This window comes from Herpailurus yagouaroundi, unplaced genomic scaffold (assembly GCF_014898765.1).
Source record: "Herpailurus yagouaroundi ecotype Mexico unplaced genomic scaffold, PumYag 67690, whole genome shotgun sequence".
Taxonomy (NCBI): domain Eukaryota; kingdom Metazoa; phylum Chordata; class Mammalia; order Carnivora; family Felidae; genus Herpailurus; species Herpailurus yagouaroundi.
Window position 1 is genome coordinate 1,509,165 of NW_024420490.1, and position 13,362 is coordinate 1,522,526.

A 13,362-nucleotide genomic window follows, 5' to 3' on the forward strand; every position below is an offset into this window, starting at 1 on the left:
CCCCCGGCCCGCCGCCTTTCTGGCTCCCCTCAGCAACTCTTTCTGGTGGTTCATTCCAGTTTCCAAATCCTTGTCATCTGCAATGTGCCCTCTGCTAGATTATAGGAAGAATCGAGGTGTCAAGTTAAACCCAATAATGTGACAAACAAATCCACGACCAGTTGGCTCTGGTCTGTGTGCAGCTTCTGGGCCTCCTTCCTGCACTGGCCCGAAACCATTTCTGTGGGTCCAAAGTGGCAGTTTCAAACAGTTCAACCTAATAATCGAGGTGCATGGACCCCGATATGCGCATTTTCTCTGGTGCTCATGAGGTTTCCCTTCTATTTACTCCATAGGTGAGCTGCCACAAAAGCGGGCGAAGATGCCGTAATTCTTCAAATCCACTGCATTCCACAACACCGGGATCAGAGCGGCCCGAGGCAGGCAGATCGCCTCTCTGCCAGTCACCTGCACACCGAAGTCGTTTCCACCCCTACTTTTCAAAATTCATCTTGTCAGGAGCTTTTGCACAACCGTCTCTTCAATCCTCTTGATTAGAATGACACAAAGCCATCAGACTGGCTTAGTAGGCTCACAAGAGAGTGAGATAATCACTTAAGGGAATGAAATAGAAATATCGGAAACTCTACCTAAGAAGCAGGGGTTCAACACCAAAGGACTATGAAACGCATCATATGCTCCTCTCAGTTCGACTTGCAAAGGGCTCGTTGTGAGCATGGAGATCTGTATTTATACTCCTAGATGGTTGGTCCATTTTCACTGACGGCACAAATAAATCAATTGTATAAAGAAAGAAAATTAAGAGACAAAGAAGCACATGTTGCCTCCAGATTCAAATTTCTAGGGGTAAACTAATAGAGACTTCAGGCGATTCCTGACGATGAGGGATCGGCATTGATAAAACCTTAAAATAAACCAATAGAAATAATAGATGTTAATGAAAGGTGTTGACAAATTTGTGGCATAGTTTCTTTGCCTAAGGAAGACAGAACATTTTCCAGCCACACAGAAGAGGTAGTAGGCATTTATCTGTAAACTGGTAGAAAGTGCAATTTAAGAAAACAAAAGATTTTTTTTTTTTTAATTTTTTTTTCAACGTTTATTTATTTTTGGGACAGAGAGAGACAGAGCATGAACGGGGGAGGGGCAGAGAGAGAGGGAGACACAGAATCGGAAACAGGCTCCAGGCTCCGAGCCATCAGCCCAGAGCCCGACGCGGGGCTCGAACTCACGGACCGCGAGATCGTGACCTGGCTGAAGTCGGACGCTTAACCGACTGCGCCACCCAGGCGCCCCAAGAAAACAAAAGATTTTTAATACTTACCCTGTTCTGCACCTGGACACTGTCACCCTCCCCTAGCACTGCCGTGTGATGAGGTTCTATTTTTTGTTGTGCATCATCAGGCCCTACAAAAGAGATGAGCCACAAAACTGAATGTTCTTTATAGGACGTTTATCACATGGTTACAAATTTGGTTAACTAGATAGCGCCATAATTTTTGTTTCAACCTCAAGAAATAAGAGACTTAGGAATCTTGGGATGGTATGGTTTCAAATGTCATTAGGGAAAAACACGTATAACTGCACCATAAACTTCTCCTTTTAACATTTTAATGACTTCACTGAATTAAAAAACAACAACACTGTTCAGAGGTGGGGACTTGGCATATGACAAAGGGTTCATGGCACGAAAAAGATGAAGGACCTCCGTCCCCGAAGCGGTGGCATGCCGGTCAACGTTTAAAAGTGGTTTTGGGAGAGAAGTGGGAGAATGAGGCCAATTTTCGGTGTGTGCTCATTTCCGTGGTGGAAATGCTCCCACTGCGGCCAATTTCAAGCTACGGACTTGAGGCCAGGGAAGAGGTGCGCAATCGGCTCCCGCGAGCCGGCAACAGCCGGCCCCAGTGCACCCCTAAAGGTTCCTTCTGTACTGAAAATTCAGGTCAACAGAAGTAAACAATAGAACTCCACTGACTTTCTACTCATGCACGGGTCTGGCAATGAAACAGAGGTCTGGCAGTCTAAGAATAATCTCATTTAGATCTCAGTAATATCTTTAACTGTGATATGGAGAAGCATTTTATTAAGTGTGCTTTATGGAGATTCCCTGGGAGCAACGGATCGTGTCTTTTATCTTCGACTCATTCATACACAACACCCATGTACATTATCCACACGGTCTACTCCTGGCCCCTCATTTTGTCATGCAGATGTTCCATCATACATAAGCCAAAACAACTTATAAAGCCCCTTCACTGCCTTTACGGAGGGAGCTGGCAAAAGGCAGTTCTCAAATAAGGCTGAATTGAGATCCTCTGTACCTCCAAGCAGGAGAGCTTGCTTGACTGTCGTGTTCACCAGTCTGGGAGCAAATCTGGATTTAGATATCAGGGGTTCATGTTTTTCTAACAGCGTCAATCCTAACTTTACGTGGAGCCCGATTTCTGCCCACACTCTTTGCTGTTCTAGGAGAGGAACCACAAGGCTGATTCTGAAGAGGCCATATGATTGATATGCCTCAGCCTAGGCAGACAGTTTTTATAGATACTAGGGTCAGGTTTCCAGGTCTGTCATTGTAAGTGTAACTTGCTTCTGTATTATTTTATGAAATGGTGTTTTTAATGTTTGTTTTTGAGAGAGAGAGAGAGAGAGAGAGAGAGAGAGAGAGAAACATAAGCATGTGCACATGAGCACGGGAAGGGCAGAAAGAGAGAATCCCAGGCCAGCTCAGAGCTTGATCTCAGGAACTGAATCACGAGATCATGACCTGAGCCAAAATCAAGAGCTGGATGTTTCACCGAATGAGCCACCCAGGTGCCCCTATTTTACGAAATGTTTAAAACAGGATCCCCGAAAACAAAGACTGCTTCTATATTCATATCATTTCTATGTCATTTCACCCACCTGGTTATCTCCTGAACCTAAAATAAGTCTCAAAGAAAAAAAACTTTATTGTTTCTGCCTACTTTCAATTATAAACGGAGCCAAATCAGATAATAAATAGTTTCCATTGAGAAGCTTCGCCAAGAATGTTAAATCTAATAGCGCAGTTAAGGAAGATTTAACTGAAAACAATTGAATTGCAAATATTTTTGTTTGCCTAAACAGTCCTCAAAGGGCAAAATACTTTAAACCATATTTTCAAGTTAGTGCTGCAGCTTCAGTGTGTGACTGATCGCGGGGCAACTCTCCCCCATATGCCAGATTGCCTTTCTCTCCTCTTTATAAGAACTGCGGCCACAGGGCTAGCCATTTCAGACATTCTGGCACGTCCAGTAGAGTCTGGTATCATCGATTTTATAGGTACAAAGCTCTCTTATCTGATGCAATCAGGGCCATTAACTGAAAAAGACAATCAACTGCCTCCAACATTTTAAATTAAATTTTTAAAATGTTTATTTATTTTGAGGGGGGGGGGGGAAGTGTGTGCAGGGGAGGAGCAGGGAGAGACAGAGAAGCCCAAGGGGTTCTACACTGTCAGTGTACAGCCTGACACGGGGCTTGATCCCACGATGCAGGGCTCGATCCCATGAACCACGAGACCACGACCTGAGCCGAAATCTAGAGTCAGACGCTTAACCGACTGAGCCACCCAGGTGCCCCTCCACATTTTAAATTAAAGTGTAAACGTGAATACATTGGCCAATATTTAGAAATACAGTGAAAGTTAGTTCGCTGATTAGATTGAAGCACTGTCTTTCTAAAGCAGAACCATAATGACTATAACCACTGAAATCCTTCTAGATGATTTGTTTCCCCCAATCTTTTTCGGTCATTTTCCCCATACGTTAGCAATTCACTTTTACAAAGCATTTGACTTCGTGGTTCTAGAAATACCAACTTTTTTAATGCTTACTTCATTAATTTACATGTGGTTTCACTGAACCACATAATTGCAATTATTACTGCAACTGGCCTAACAGATCTGAGAACAAGCACAGCTGCCTTGAAGTGCACTTGAATTTGGCCTGAAGGAGTAGCGATGGGCTGGCAGACCAGGGTTGCTGATCACCCTGGGTGTCCAAGAACCTCACGCCACATGTTTCTGTGAAATGAGCACATTGCTTAGTCCGGTTCATTCTAGGTAAGTGTAGGTCAATTCGGAGGGCTTCTGGTGTTTCTGCACCTCTATTGAGATCCTGGGGCTGTGTCAAACTTAATACACCCCAGAACCAGAAGCAAAGGGCTGAGCACATACTAAGCATGAATAATTACTTATTTAAATAAGTCTGAAACATCTCACTACCCGCATAAGCCAGTTAGGTGTCATTTCAATAACCACAAATATTTTTAGATTTCTAAATATATTAAGTTTATTTTTGAGTGAGAGCGAGAGAGAGAGAGAGAGAGAGAGAGAGAGAGAGAGAGAGACAGAGTGTGAGTGGGGGAGGGACAGAGAGAGAAGGAGACACAGAATCCGAAGCAGGCTCCATGCTCCAAGCTGTCAGCACAGAGCCCAATGTGGGGCTCGAACCCACAAACCATGAGATCCTGACCTGAGCTCAAGTCGGACACTTAACCAACTGAGCCACTCAGGCACTCCTCTAAATCTATTTTCTAGGCCCAAACAGTATGCCTGATACTGGCCCCTTTAGGAGGCTGACATCCAAGCCGTAGGGATATAGGATATGAGTTGCTCTCCCCTTTGATATCTGTGTCAATGTGTAACGTCATTCTCATCTCAGCTGCAGGCAAGGGACTCGGTGTTAGTATCCTGGGGATTTATTGGCTTTCTGCCTATGTGGTTTTTACTTTCTGAGTTTTAAAAATCATATACTGCACATATTTCAGCTGAGGGCTGGGCAAAGGACCTGTTAACTCTGTAAAAGATTGTCATCGGAGATCTCCGGCCATCTCTAACGTTAAAGCCTCCACCTGTCCTTTTTCACAATCTACCAGTGTCCGTCTTTTAAGAACTTCCTGCATCAATTAATATTCTTTGAGTCCTCCTACATCTCCATTTTATGGAATCTCTCCAGATTACTTTCTCAACCCAAACTGCAGTCTATTTATTCCAGCCCCATGCACATTTATAACATCGATTCCAACAGAACGGAGGTACAGGACATTTTGGAAAAGACAATTACTTGCTTATCAGTTCCTGCCATCTGTGGCCGGCTGGTGCCATCCTGGCTTTAAACGCAAGATTAAACTGAGGCAGTTAAATCAGAAAGTGTTTTCTAGATTCTCTCTTACAGATTTTATACGTCAGTACATACTTAATAACCATCTCTGCTTTGTCTTTTTTCCTTTGATGATTTGTTCTTGCCCTTTTGTTTTTTTTCATGAACATCTCTATTAGGGGGGTGGGTAGGAGGAAAAGGAGATAAAATTCAATTGAGGTCATTTGGCCAGTCACTCATTGGCTACAGCCGAGTCCCAAGAGGCCAGTTATGCGAGCTGGATTCTCTCCACGGTCCAGTTTACCCTGGACAGATGCAAGTTCATTCCAACGCTACAGACCGTGACCCCATTTCCTGCCAGATGTTTTGCACTTGTGGCCCATGGTCATGAGAGGTGACCAGGCCAGTGAATAGAAACGACTCCGGAAACTCCTGCCTCACCTCAAGAAAAACAAGTGGATGTACTGGTCATTCTTATCCCTCCAATTGCTGAGCTTTTCACTTGTTTAATTCTTGGACTGAAGGTCTGTCAGGAAACAAGGCTGAAACTACTGACTAAAACAGGTTTTGAATGCCAGAGGGGAGGAAGCAGTGGGGGGGGGGGGGAGATGGGCAAAATGAGTGAAGGGGAGGGCGAGGTACAGGCTTCCAGTTATGGAATGAATCAGTCAAAAGGATGGAAGGCACGGCACAGGGAATACAGTCAGTGGTGGCACAATGGTGACAGACGGCAGATACAGGTGTGGCGAGCACAGTATCACCTGCAGACCAGGCGAATCACTGCTATCCACCTGAAGCTAACGTAACATTGCGTGCCAACCATACCTCAATTTAATGAAAACAGGTTTCGAAGATGATTTGTTCATTTTTCTCCGTTTCATCCTCCACACCACCATTTAAACCAAAATAAAATATGACCTGTTGTAGAGCCCAGAAGCTAAGAAAGGTTTTTACATTCTTAAATGGTTGAAAAATATCAAAACAAAGGCATTGCATGACCCGTGAAAAATCTATGAACTTCACATTTCCATGGCCATCGAGTTTTATTAGAATAGCCACCCCAACTGCTCACATATCACTGTGGCCACTTTTGTGCTACAAGGGCAAGAATGAGTCGTTGCAACTAAAACTGTATGGTCCACGAAGACAATAATATTTATTATCTGGCCCTTTGTAACAAGTTTGCTGCCCCTGCCCTTTCTCCTTCTACACAGGCATTTCTGGTATCTTATCACTTCAGAATTCACATGCTTTATTACTTTCCATTTGTGCAGATTATTTTGTTGCTCTTGAAACCACAAGTCAATGGCGCTACCTCCATAAAAATGGTTTTTACTCTCCATTTGTATAAAGTTCTTTGTGACACTCAAGATTTTCATAAGATCATAAGACAAATGATGCTTCATCTCTTCCAGATGGTGAACATAGTTTACGTGTGATCCTTGTGATACCACTACATTTTTTCCATCCTTTTTCAGATGCTAAAATAAATGAATTTTGCTTCTGGCCCATCACTGAAATGCTATTCAGTGAAAGAGGAACTAAGGCCATTTTTACTGTTATAAAATCAAAATACATGGTTCGTGTTACCACTATTTTCCAGAAAAATAATTTGAGGCGACTGAAGCCCCCTTTTGGAGATTATAAAGAATGGTTTAAGTGGTTCTGGGTATCACCTTCAAGTCTAGAGCAGATGTCATCAATAAAGCAGCTGTCTGGGGCTGGCAGTGTATCACCCACGGAGATGGCCACATCAGGGTCACAGGAAGACCACTGACGGCTGAGGCCGCTTAGCCTGCGGGAGATGGGGTGGAGGGCACCCAAGCCCAGAAGGTCTCCGAAATGACAGTGTTGGCCTGCCCCACCCCCACCCCACCACCCATCGCTGTCACGAGGGGCACGGAAGAGCCGAGAGGAGGCTGGTTCTCTTACTTTACGTTGTCCCAGAAGCACAGCCCGAGATGTTGAAGTACGAGTTTATCTGGCAGGTGGACACAGGAAACAACAGGCAAGGAACCGAGTCAGGTAAGGGAGACAGGACAGACCAGAGCGTCATCAGGCATGTGCCCACCGTGGGCGGCTTGGACGGAATCCCACCGGGCACCGCTAGGAAAAGGCCTCACACGCAGGCGTCACTTAGCCCACCGGAGGGGTGACGTGGCCTCTGGGAATGTCCAGTCGCCAGCATTCTCACCCTGCCCTGACCGGGGCGGAGCAGCGTTCCCTGGTTCAGAGAAAGCCTCAGGCCATGACACGCAGACGCCACTGGCAGGGTAGAAGGCGGTCGGCGGGCCTGCGGAGCTAAGGCGTCCGAGGCGTGGGCAGGGCACACTCAGAATCCACCCCAGCACTCGTCCGGCAGTGCCACAGAAAGACCGGCCCGACGCCCATGCCGCTTCCAGGAGGACAGGCAGGGCGGCAGTGGACGCGGCCGGAGCCCGCCCGCTCTGCGGGCTCCACTCCGCCACCCGGCCGGCTCCTTGCTGTGGGCCTGGCTATGGAGCGCAGGCCGGAAAAGACGGGGCAGACGGCGCGGTTGCCGTGTTGTCGTCGTACAGAGGTGACGCAGTACGTCACGGCAACGGGAGCAGGCAGTCCTCGGTTCTGGTCCCAGGCCTACCGAGGCACAATCTTGGCAAGTTAACTAACTTTCTTTAGACTTTACTTTCCTCATGCGTAAAATGACGGTTGGGTCTTGAACATCCCTCCCGGAACCCACTCAACAAGAGACGCTTATACAAGCCTTAAAATAAGGGAAAACCAACTTTGAGATTTCTCAGAGGTGCCTGGGATGGCAAATGCCCCTCCTTCCAGCTCCCAGGAGACAGATCCCTGTTCCCCTGCATCCGTTAGAGCTACGTCCCTTTATCAGCATGGAGGTCGCCAACCTCTCCCCAAGATGTCAACCCAAAGGAGCGTGCCCAGATCTTACATCTGCACAGAGGCCACAGTAAAATGGCTGCTGTCGTGACTGGTGTTCATATTCTCCTCCCTCACTGAGCATGCTGGAAGCTGAGAGGTGCCCTGTCCTGGGTGTACCAGGATGTACGAGGATGGAGAGAGGGCTGGTGCCAGACAGAAGGCGGCAGAGTATGTGACTGCATGAAAGGTTTCATCTTGCTTTTCCTCCCCCTCAGTCATTTAAATGATAGTGTAATTGAACCCAAAGCAAACAGTCATCACTTACCAATATACACATTTCCAGATATGGTATAAATGAAGCTTGTCCACCCTGAAAAAGGACCAGCAACGTTAAAAGGTTAGTGTCCATAACGCCAAAAGGAACAAAAATGTAATAATATGTTTAACAAATATCTCTGAAATATAAATGCTGTACATAAATTTATATAACAGATACAAAAGATGAGACAAAATCCTCTATTTTCTCTTAGATACATATTTAAACGTTTAACTTCCGTGAGCCGTTTAAAACACACGCTGTCACTTCCACACACACACACGTATGGACACATGTACACATTCCCCTAACCCTAAATGACTTGGTCCCAAATGCCCTAGAGCCATTTGGCTCTAGTTGCCACTGAGCTCACTCCTTTTCATCTCTCCTAAAATAGAGCACCAATTCCAGGGACGTGGAGCATGCATCATCTTTGGGGGTATGAATGGGGTTCAGCTGGTCTGTGCGCTCCCCGGAGTTGTGTACACAATTTTCCAAGTGCGTACACTTCTCTGTGAAGATATGAGTACACAGCGTTCACCAGGTTCCTACTGTGACGCACGGGCCCCAGAGCTCAGGACCAGACAACCTGCCACTTGCTCTCCTGGTGACTTCCATGGGTGTCTGTACCCACAGCCCAGAAGGGACGCCGCAGGGCCACTGGAGACCTGAATCCAGAAACAGCCAGCTCAAAACAGAACAGGGACATCACTTGTGTGCCTTAGGTAGAAAAGGAGAAGATGTGGGAAGGGAACACATGGTAGAGTTCGAGGTAGAAGGGCAGGGTCCACCCTGGGGCATCTTTGAGAGTCAATGTGACACAGTGAACCAAACAAGGGCAGGTGTGGAGGATCACAGGGGACAAAAATGCACTCTGGGGATGCAGCTGGGATTCCAGGTGGGCTGAAACGCACACGAAAGGCACAAGAGAAAAGATGTAACTGACAACCATCAACATCAACGAGGTCTGGGGAAGAAAATCCGAAGGCTGGCAGAACAAACCAAGACACTTGGGTGGATGCCAGAGGATATTTCGTCACCCTCCCATACCCCAACTGCTCCTCTCAGAGGTTTTACCAGACCAAGTTTAAGGCCTCTGGAAGTAATTCTGCTTGCTGACAGCTCGCTCATATTCGTCCTCCCTTGGTGCCCCACAGGCTCGCTCTGCCATCAGCTGGTGAACATCACTCCCTCCCCTGCATGCCCTGTGGGCGGAGACTGGGAGGAAGAAGGCCCAGCCGGGCTGCACAAGTTGTGCAATTTTGGGGAGGGAGGTTTGGGAGGCTGAAAACAGGCCAGCAATCCACAGCCCAATTCCACGTGTCTTATCCGGGCGGACCGGCTCTGCTTGCTCACAGATGCTCAGCCTCCCTGGTCCTAGTTGGCCTGACTTGTAATGAGACTCTGTAACAAAACCCCTTTCTTCGCTGCTTTAAGACAAAACATCGCCATTGAACGCTGTCTAAATTGATTTTTCAAAGTGCCAATGTCTTCACTGTGTTTTTCTGATTATAAAAAGCTAATACACATAAATTGAAGACATATTTTGAGACTGTGGAAGTGTGTAACCCCTAAACTAAAAATCTTTCTGCAGTCTTCATTCTTGGCCTGACATAAATATTGCCAGCAATTTGCTATTTATGCTTTCGGTTTCTTTTTTGTTTTGTGCACTATATATCATTGGCTAAAAAACCAGAACAGACTCAATGTTCTATTCCATGTCAAAACAGAGAAGTAACTCATCCTCGGGAAAGCCTGCAGAGTGGTCCATTGTGAGGACACGTCACGATTTACGTAACCAATCCCTTCTTCATTCTTGAAAGGTACTAAAAAATTAACGGCTTGTGAGTTTGACAAAACCTCAAAGCTCTCGATTGCTCAACCAGGTTTTTATTCAGGACAATTTCGCTTGTTCTAATCTCATCTCTCTTCCACCCTCTTTGGTTCATTCCTGCTCACCCTGCAAACAGAAAACTAGTCCACACATACTTGCCATGCCTTGTTTTCTTTTCTGTTTTATCTTTGTACAGGATCCAGAATGACCAAACCTGTGCTCAAAGATGGCCAAGCCAACGTATTAAGTGCCCCTTGTAAAAATCTTCTATTAGCAGGTTCTATTAGTGAGCCCATCCTCACCAGTAATAATAAAATTCATGTTTCTGGTTGGAAAGCACAAAGCATTGTAGGGAATGGACTAAAAATGGGAAAACTGCCTTTTCCCCCCTTCTTTTTAACACATCGTCCAAATGCACTTGCTCTGTTAAAACTGAGACTTCCAGTTACCTCCATTTTGACCTCAGACTTTGTAATTGATTAAGTTCTTCTTTTCAGCTAGTCTCTTGGCTCAGGTGGAAGATGCTGAGGGCGGAGCGCCCCCCGATGGGCCCTAAAACCAGCGCCTCCAGCAGTAAGGTCCGCTCTGAGCCAGCAAGACCCTACCCGTGATTGATCCCAAGACCCTGACTGATTTGGCCTTCACAGCCCACCTGCACGGATCCACCCACCTTTGCCCTACATTTTCCTTCTGTAAACCCGGATGCATTTTCAGTACTTTGGAGACAAGTCTTTGAGATGCTGGTCTGCTGCACTCCCAGCGGTGGTCTCACTGAAACAAACTGCATTCTTGTTTCACCACTACTTGTTTTTCTACCTTTGGATTTTGTCAGCGACGAGTGGCCAAACCCGGTGCTCCTTGCGCACCAGCTACACACCTTGTTTAATTTCCACCATTAACAAGAAAACCACAGACCCAAGATGGAGTCACTAATGCTAGGCCAAGTCCCCAAACAGGCGCTTGATACCCAACTGAACTGTAGTTTCAACCTCCTCCAGAAACACAGTCTTAACTGGATCAGTCAGAACTTTTCCAGTCAGCACCACTGAGGTCATCCCCAAGGGGTCCCCTCCATCCCCCAAAGGAAGAGGAGATGATCTGCATGATAAGACCCCTTGCTCGTGCCGGCCCCCCCCCCTTCCCTGGGAAGGTGACCTTGTCTGGAACCATCTTTTTCTTTTGCCAGTAACTTTCTTGCCCCCTCCTCCTTCCTACAAGAAGCTTCCATTTTGTACCATTCATAAATCATTTAATAAAGCCGATTCAAACTTCAAATTTAGCCAGTTGAATTGTTTTTAACAGCATTAAGCACTGCTTCTTAAAACTACAGTAAAACAAGAGCCGAGTGGTGTGAACGTTTTCTATGTTTAAGAACTGCTACATTTTATTAGGATTTCTTCTCTGCGAAGAGCAGGATTGCATCAGCAAAGAGCTCTTCACGGAGATTTGCAGATCCTTCCTCCTCCTGCCCTCCTCTCCCACCCCTCCTCCCGCTCTTGTGTCCTGCAGTAATGGATACCATCCCCCCATTTTTACTGCTCCAAGGTCACAGGCCCTATGGTTGCCCTTTTTCCACAACCGAGGTCTCCAAGCTACTGGCTCTTTGCAGCTGGGAAGCTCTTCCCGTCCCTCAGGCAATGACAAAATAAGTTGGGATGGAGGTCACGTTTTACCTCTGGCCCTGCGGGATGGTTTAATCAGCAACACATTTAAGTCAGACCTCCTTCAGTCAAACATCAAAAATGTAAGACTTTTAAATATGTAAATCATTTTCTGTGGCTTCTGCTCTCATTTTCAGGGAGGCTCCCAATTCTTATAAATGTCCCTAGTGAGAGCTTTTCTTGGCCTCCATTCCTTGCCTTAACCCAGCTCATTTTCCTCCTGCTATGTCTGTAGAGTTCACCCTAACGATGAACTTCACAACTACTCCTTATCTATGTATGTGTAGAGAAAGTCGAAAAAGAGAAACTGCTGACAGAGCAAGTCTTTGACAAAAGTCAACGCCGGGGAGGGAAGGAGAGAGGGAATAGGGCTAAGGAAAGAATGAGCCTCTCCCCAAACTCTGGGTCACACCGGTTGCCAGATCCCAAAGCAACACTGGCTCTAAAAAGCTCCTGTAGAGAGCAAGACAGAGTCACTCCTGTCCGGCAGGGGCCTGCGTCGAGCAATGATACGAGCGGCTGAGGGTACTAACAACGATGAGCTCTCCCTGAGACCGGCACCGGCTGACGACGCCCCAGAACCGATCAGCAGCAGAAGCAGGGGAGGGGTGCAGGTGCCCAGGACTGACCAAATCCCTTTAAAAGGGGGAGGGCTTTTGCAGCGGTTGGGCCCCGCAGACGTGACCCTCTGCGTCTGAGCGCCTGAAAAGGCAGCTGCCGCCGAAGGCTCCGGCCAAAGAGAACGGAGAGCCTCCACCGCTTGAACAGAAGGAGCGGGAGGGCCGAGCGCGGACCCGGCCCGGGGCCTCCTCTCAGCTGCGCGCCCGCACACGGACTTGGCAGCGGCCTCGTTCACTTCCTACCGCCTGTGTTATCTCAATCGTCGTGTGCCTCCTCTTAGGTCCTGCGCCGTGTGCGGGGAAGAGGCCAAGTTAATCACAGCTCCAACGTCACTGGGTCTGGAATCCCGAACCCGCTTTCTCATTACGTTCACCTTGCTTTAGGACCGAACACAGCTGGTGCTGCGCAAAGACCCAACTCGTGCGTGCGCCTTCACGGTGAGCTCGTGACACCTCCCCGACCCCTCTATGCCCCTACGCTCATCTTGGGCAGGTAGCTCCCTCACCGGGGACTTCGTGCCTGGCGATCGGGGATGGGAGGCAGACCTGCCTGGTCCTCTCCTCCCTCTCCTCATTCAAAAATTATGTTTTTGATTTTTGTTTTGAAATAATTTCAGACAAGCAGAAAAGTTACAAAAATAATAATTACCATATACCACTCACCCAGATTCTCCAAGAGCTAATGCGTTATCACAATATGCTTTATCATTCTCTCTAGAACTAGGTCTCTATTTTCTTCTGAAATATTTGAGATTTATAGATAGGATGTCCCTTAATGTCAAAACAATTCAGTATCATCAAAAAAGAAGTCCAAAATGGATTATTTTTCCCCCATGAGAAGCCAAGACGTAATCACAAGCTTTAACTTCTCCCAGGAATGTGACCTTTTAAGAGTCAACCTGAAATGGCCTGAGCACCACTGGTGAGGTCATCTGCTTGAAGAAAA

General features: G+C 46.8%; 1 protein-coding gene across 4 annotated transcripts in view; it reads right to left on the reverse strand.

Moving 5' to 3' along the window:
- PIR (pirin) overlaps positions 1 to 13,362 on the reverse strand; it is a 90,549-nt gene that overhangs the window by 11,071 nt on the left and 66,116 nt on the right. For 3 of the 4 annotated variants that reach the window (XM_040468300.1, XM_040468301.1, XM_040468298.1), the window contains exons 7-8: positions 8,311 to 8,355; positions 1,325 to 1,407 (exon numbers count right to left, since the gene is read on the reverse strand). In XM_040468300.1, the coding sequence (XP_040324234.1) occupies positions 1,325 to 1,407; positions 8,311 to 8,355 (128 nt within the window). The remainder of the gene's footprint in view (positions 1 to 1,324; positions 1,408 to 8,310; positions 8,356 to 13,362) is intronic. The other variant, XM_040468299.1, reaches the window with a different exon arrangement.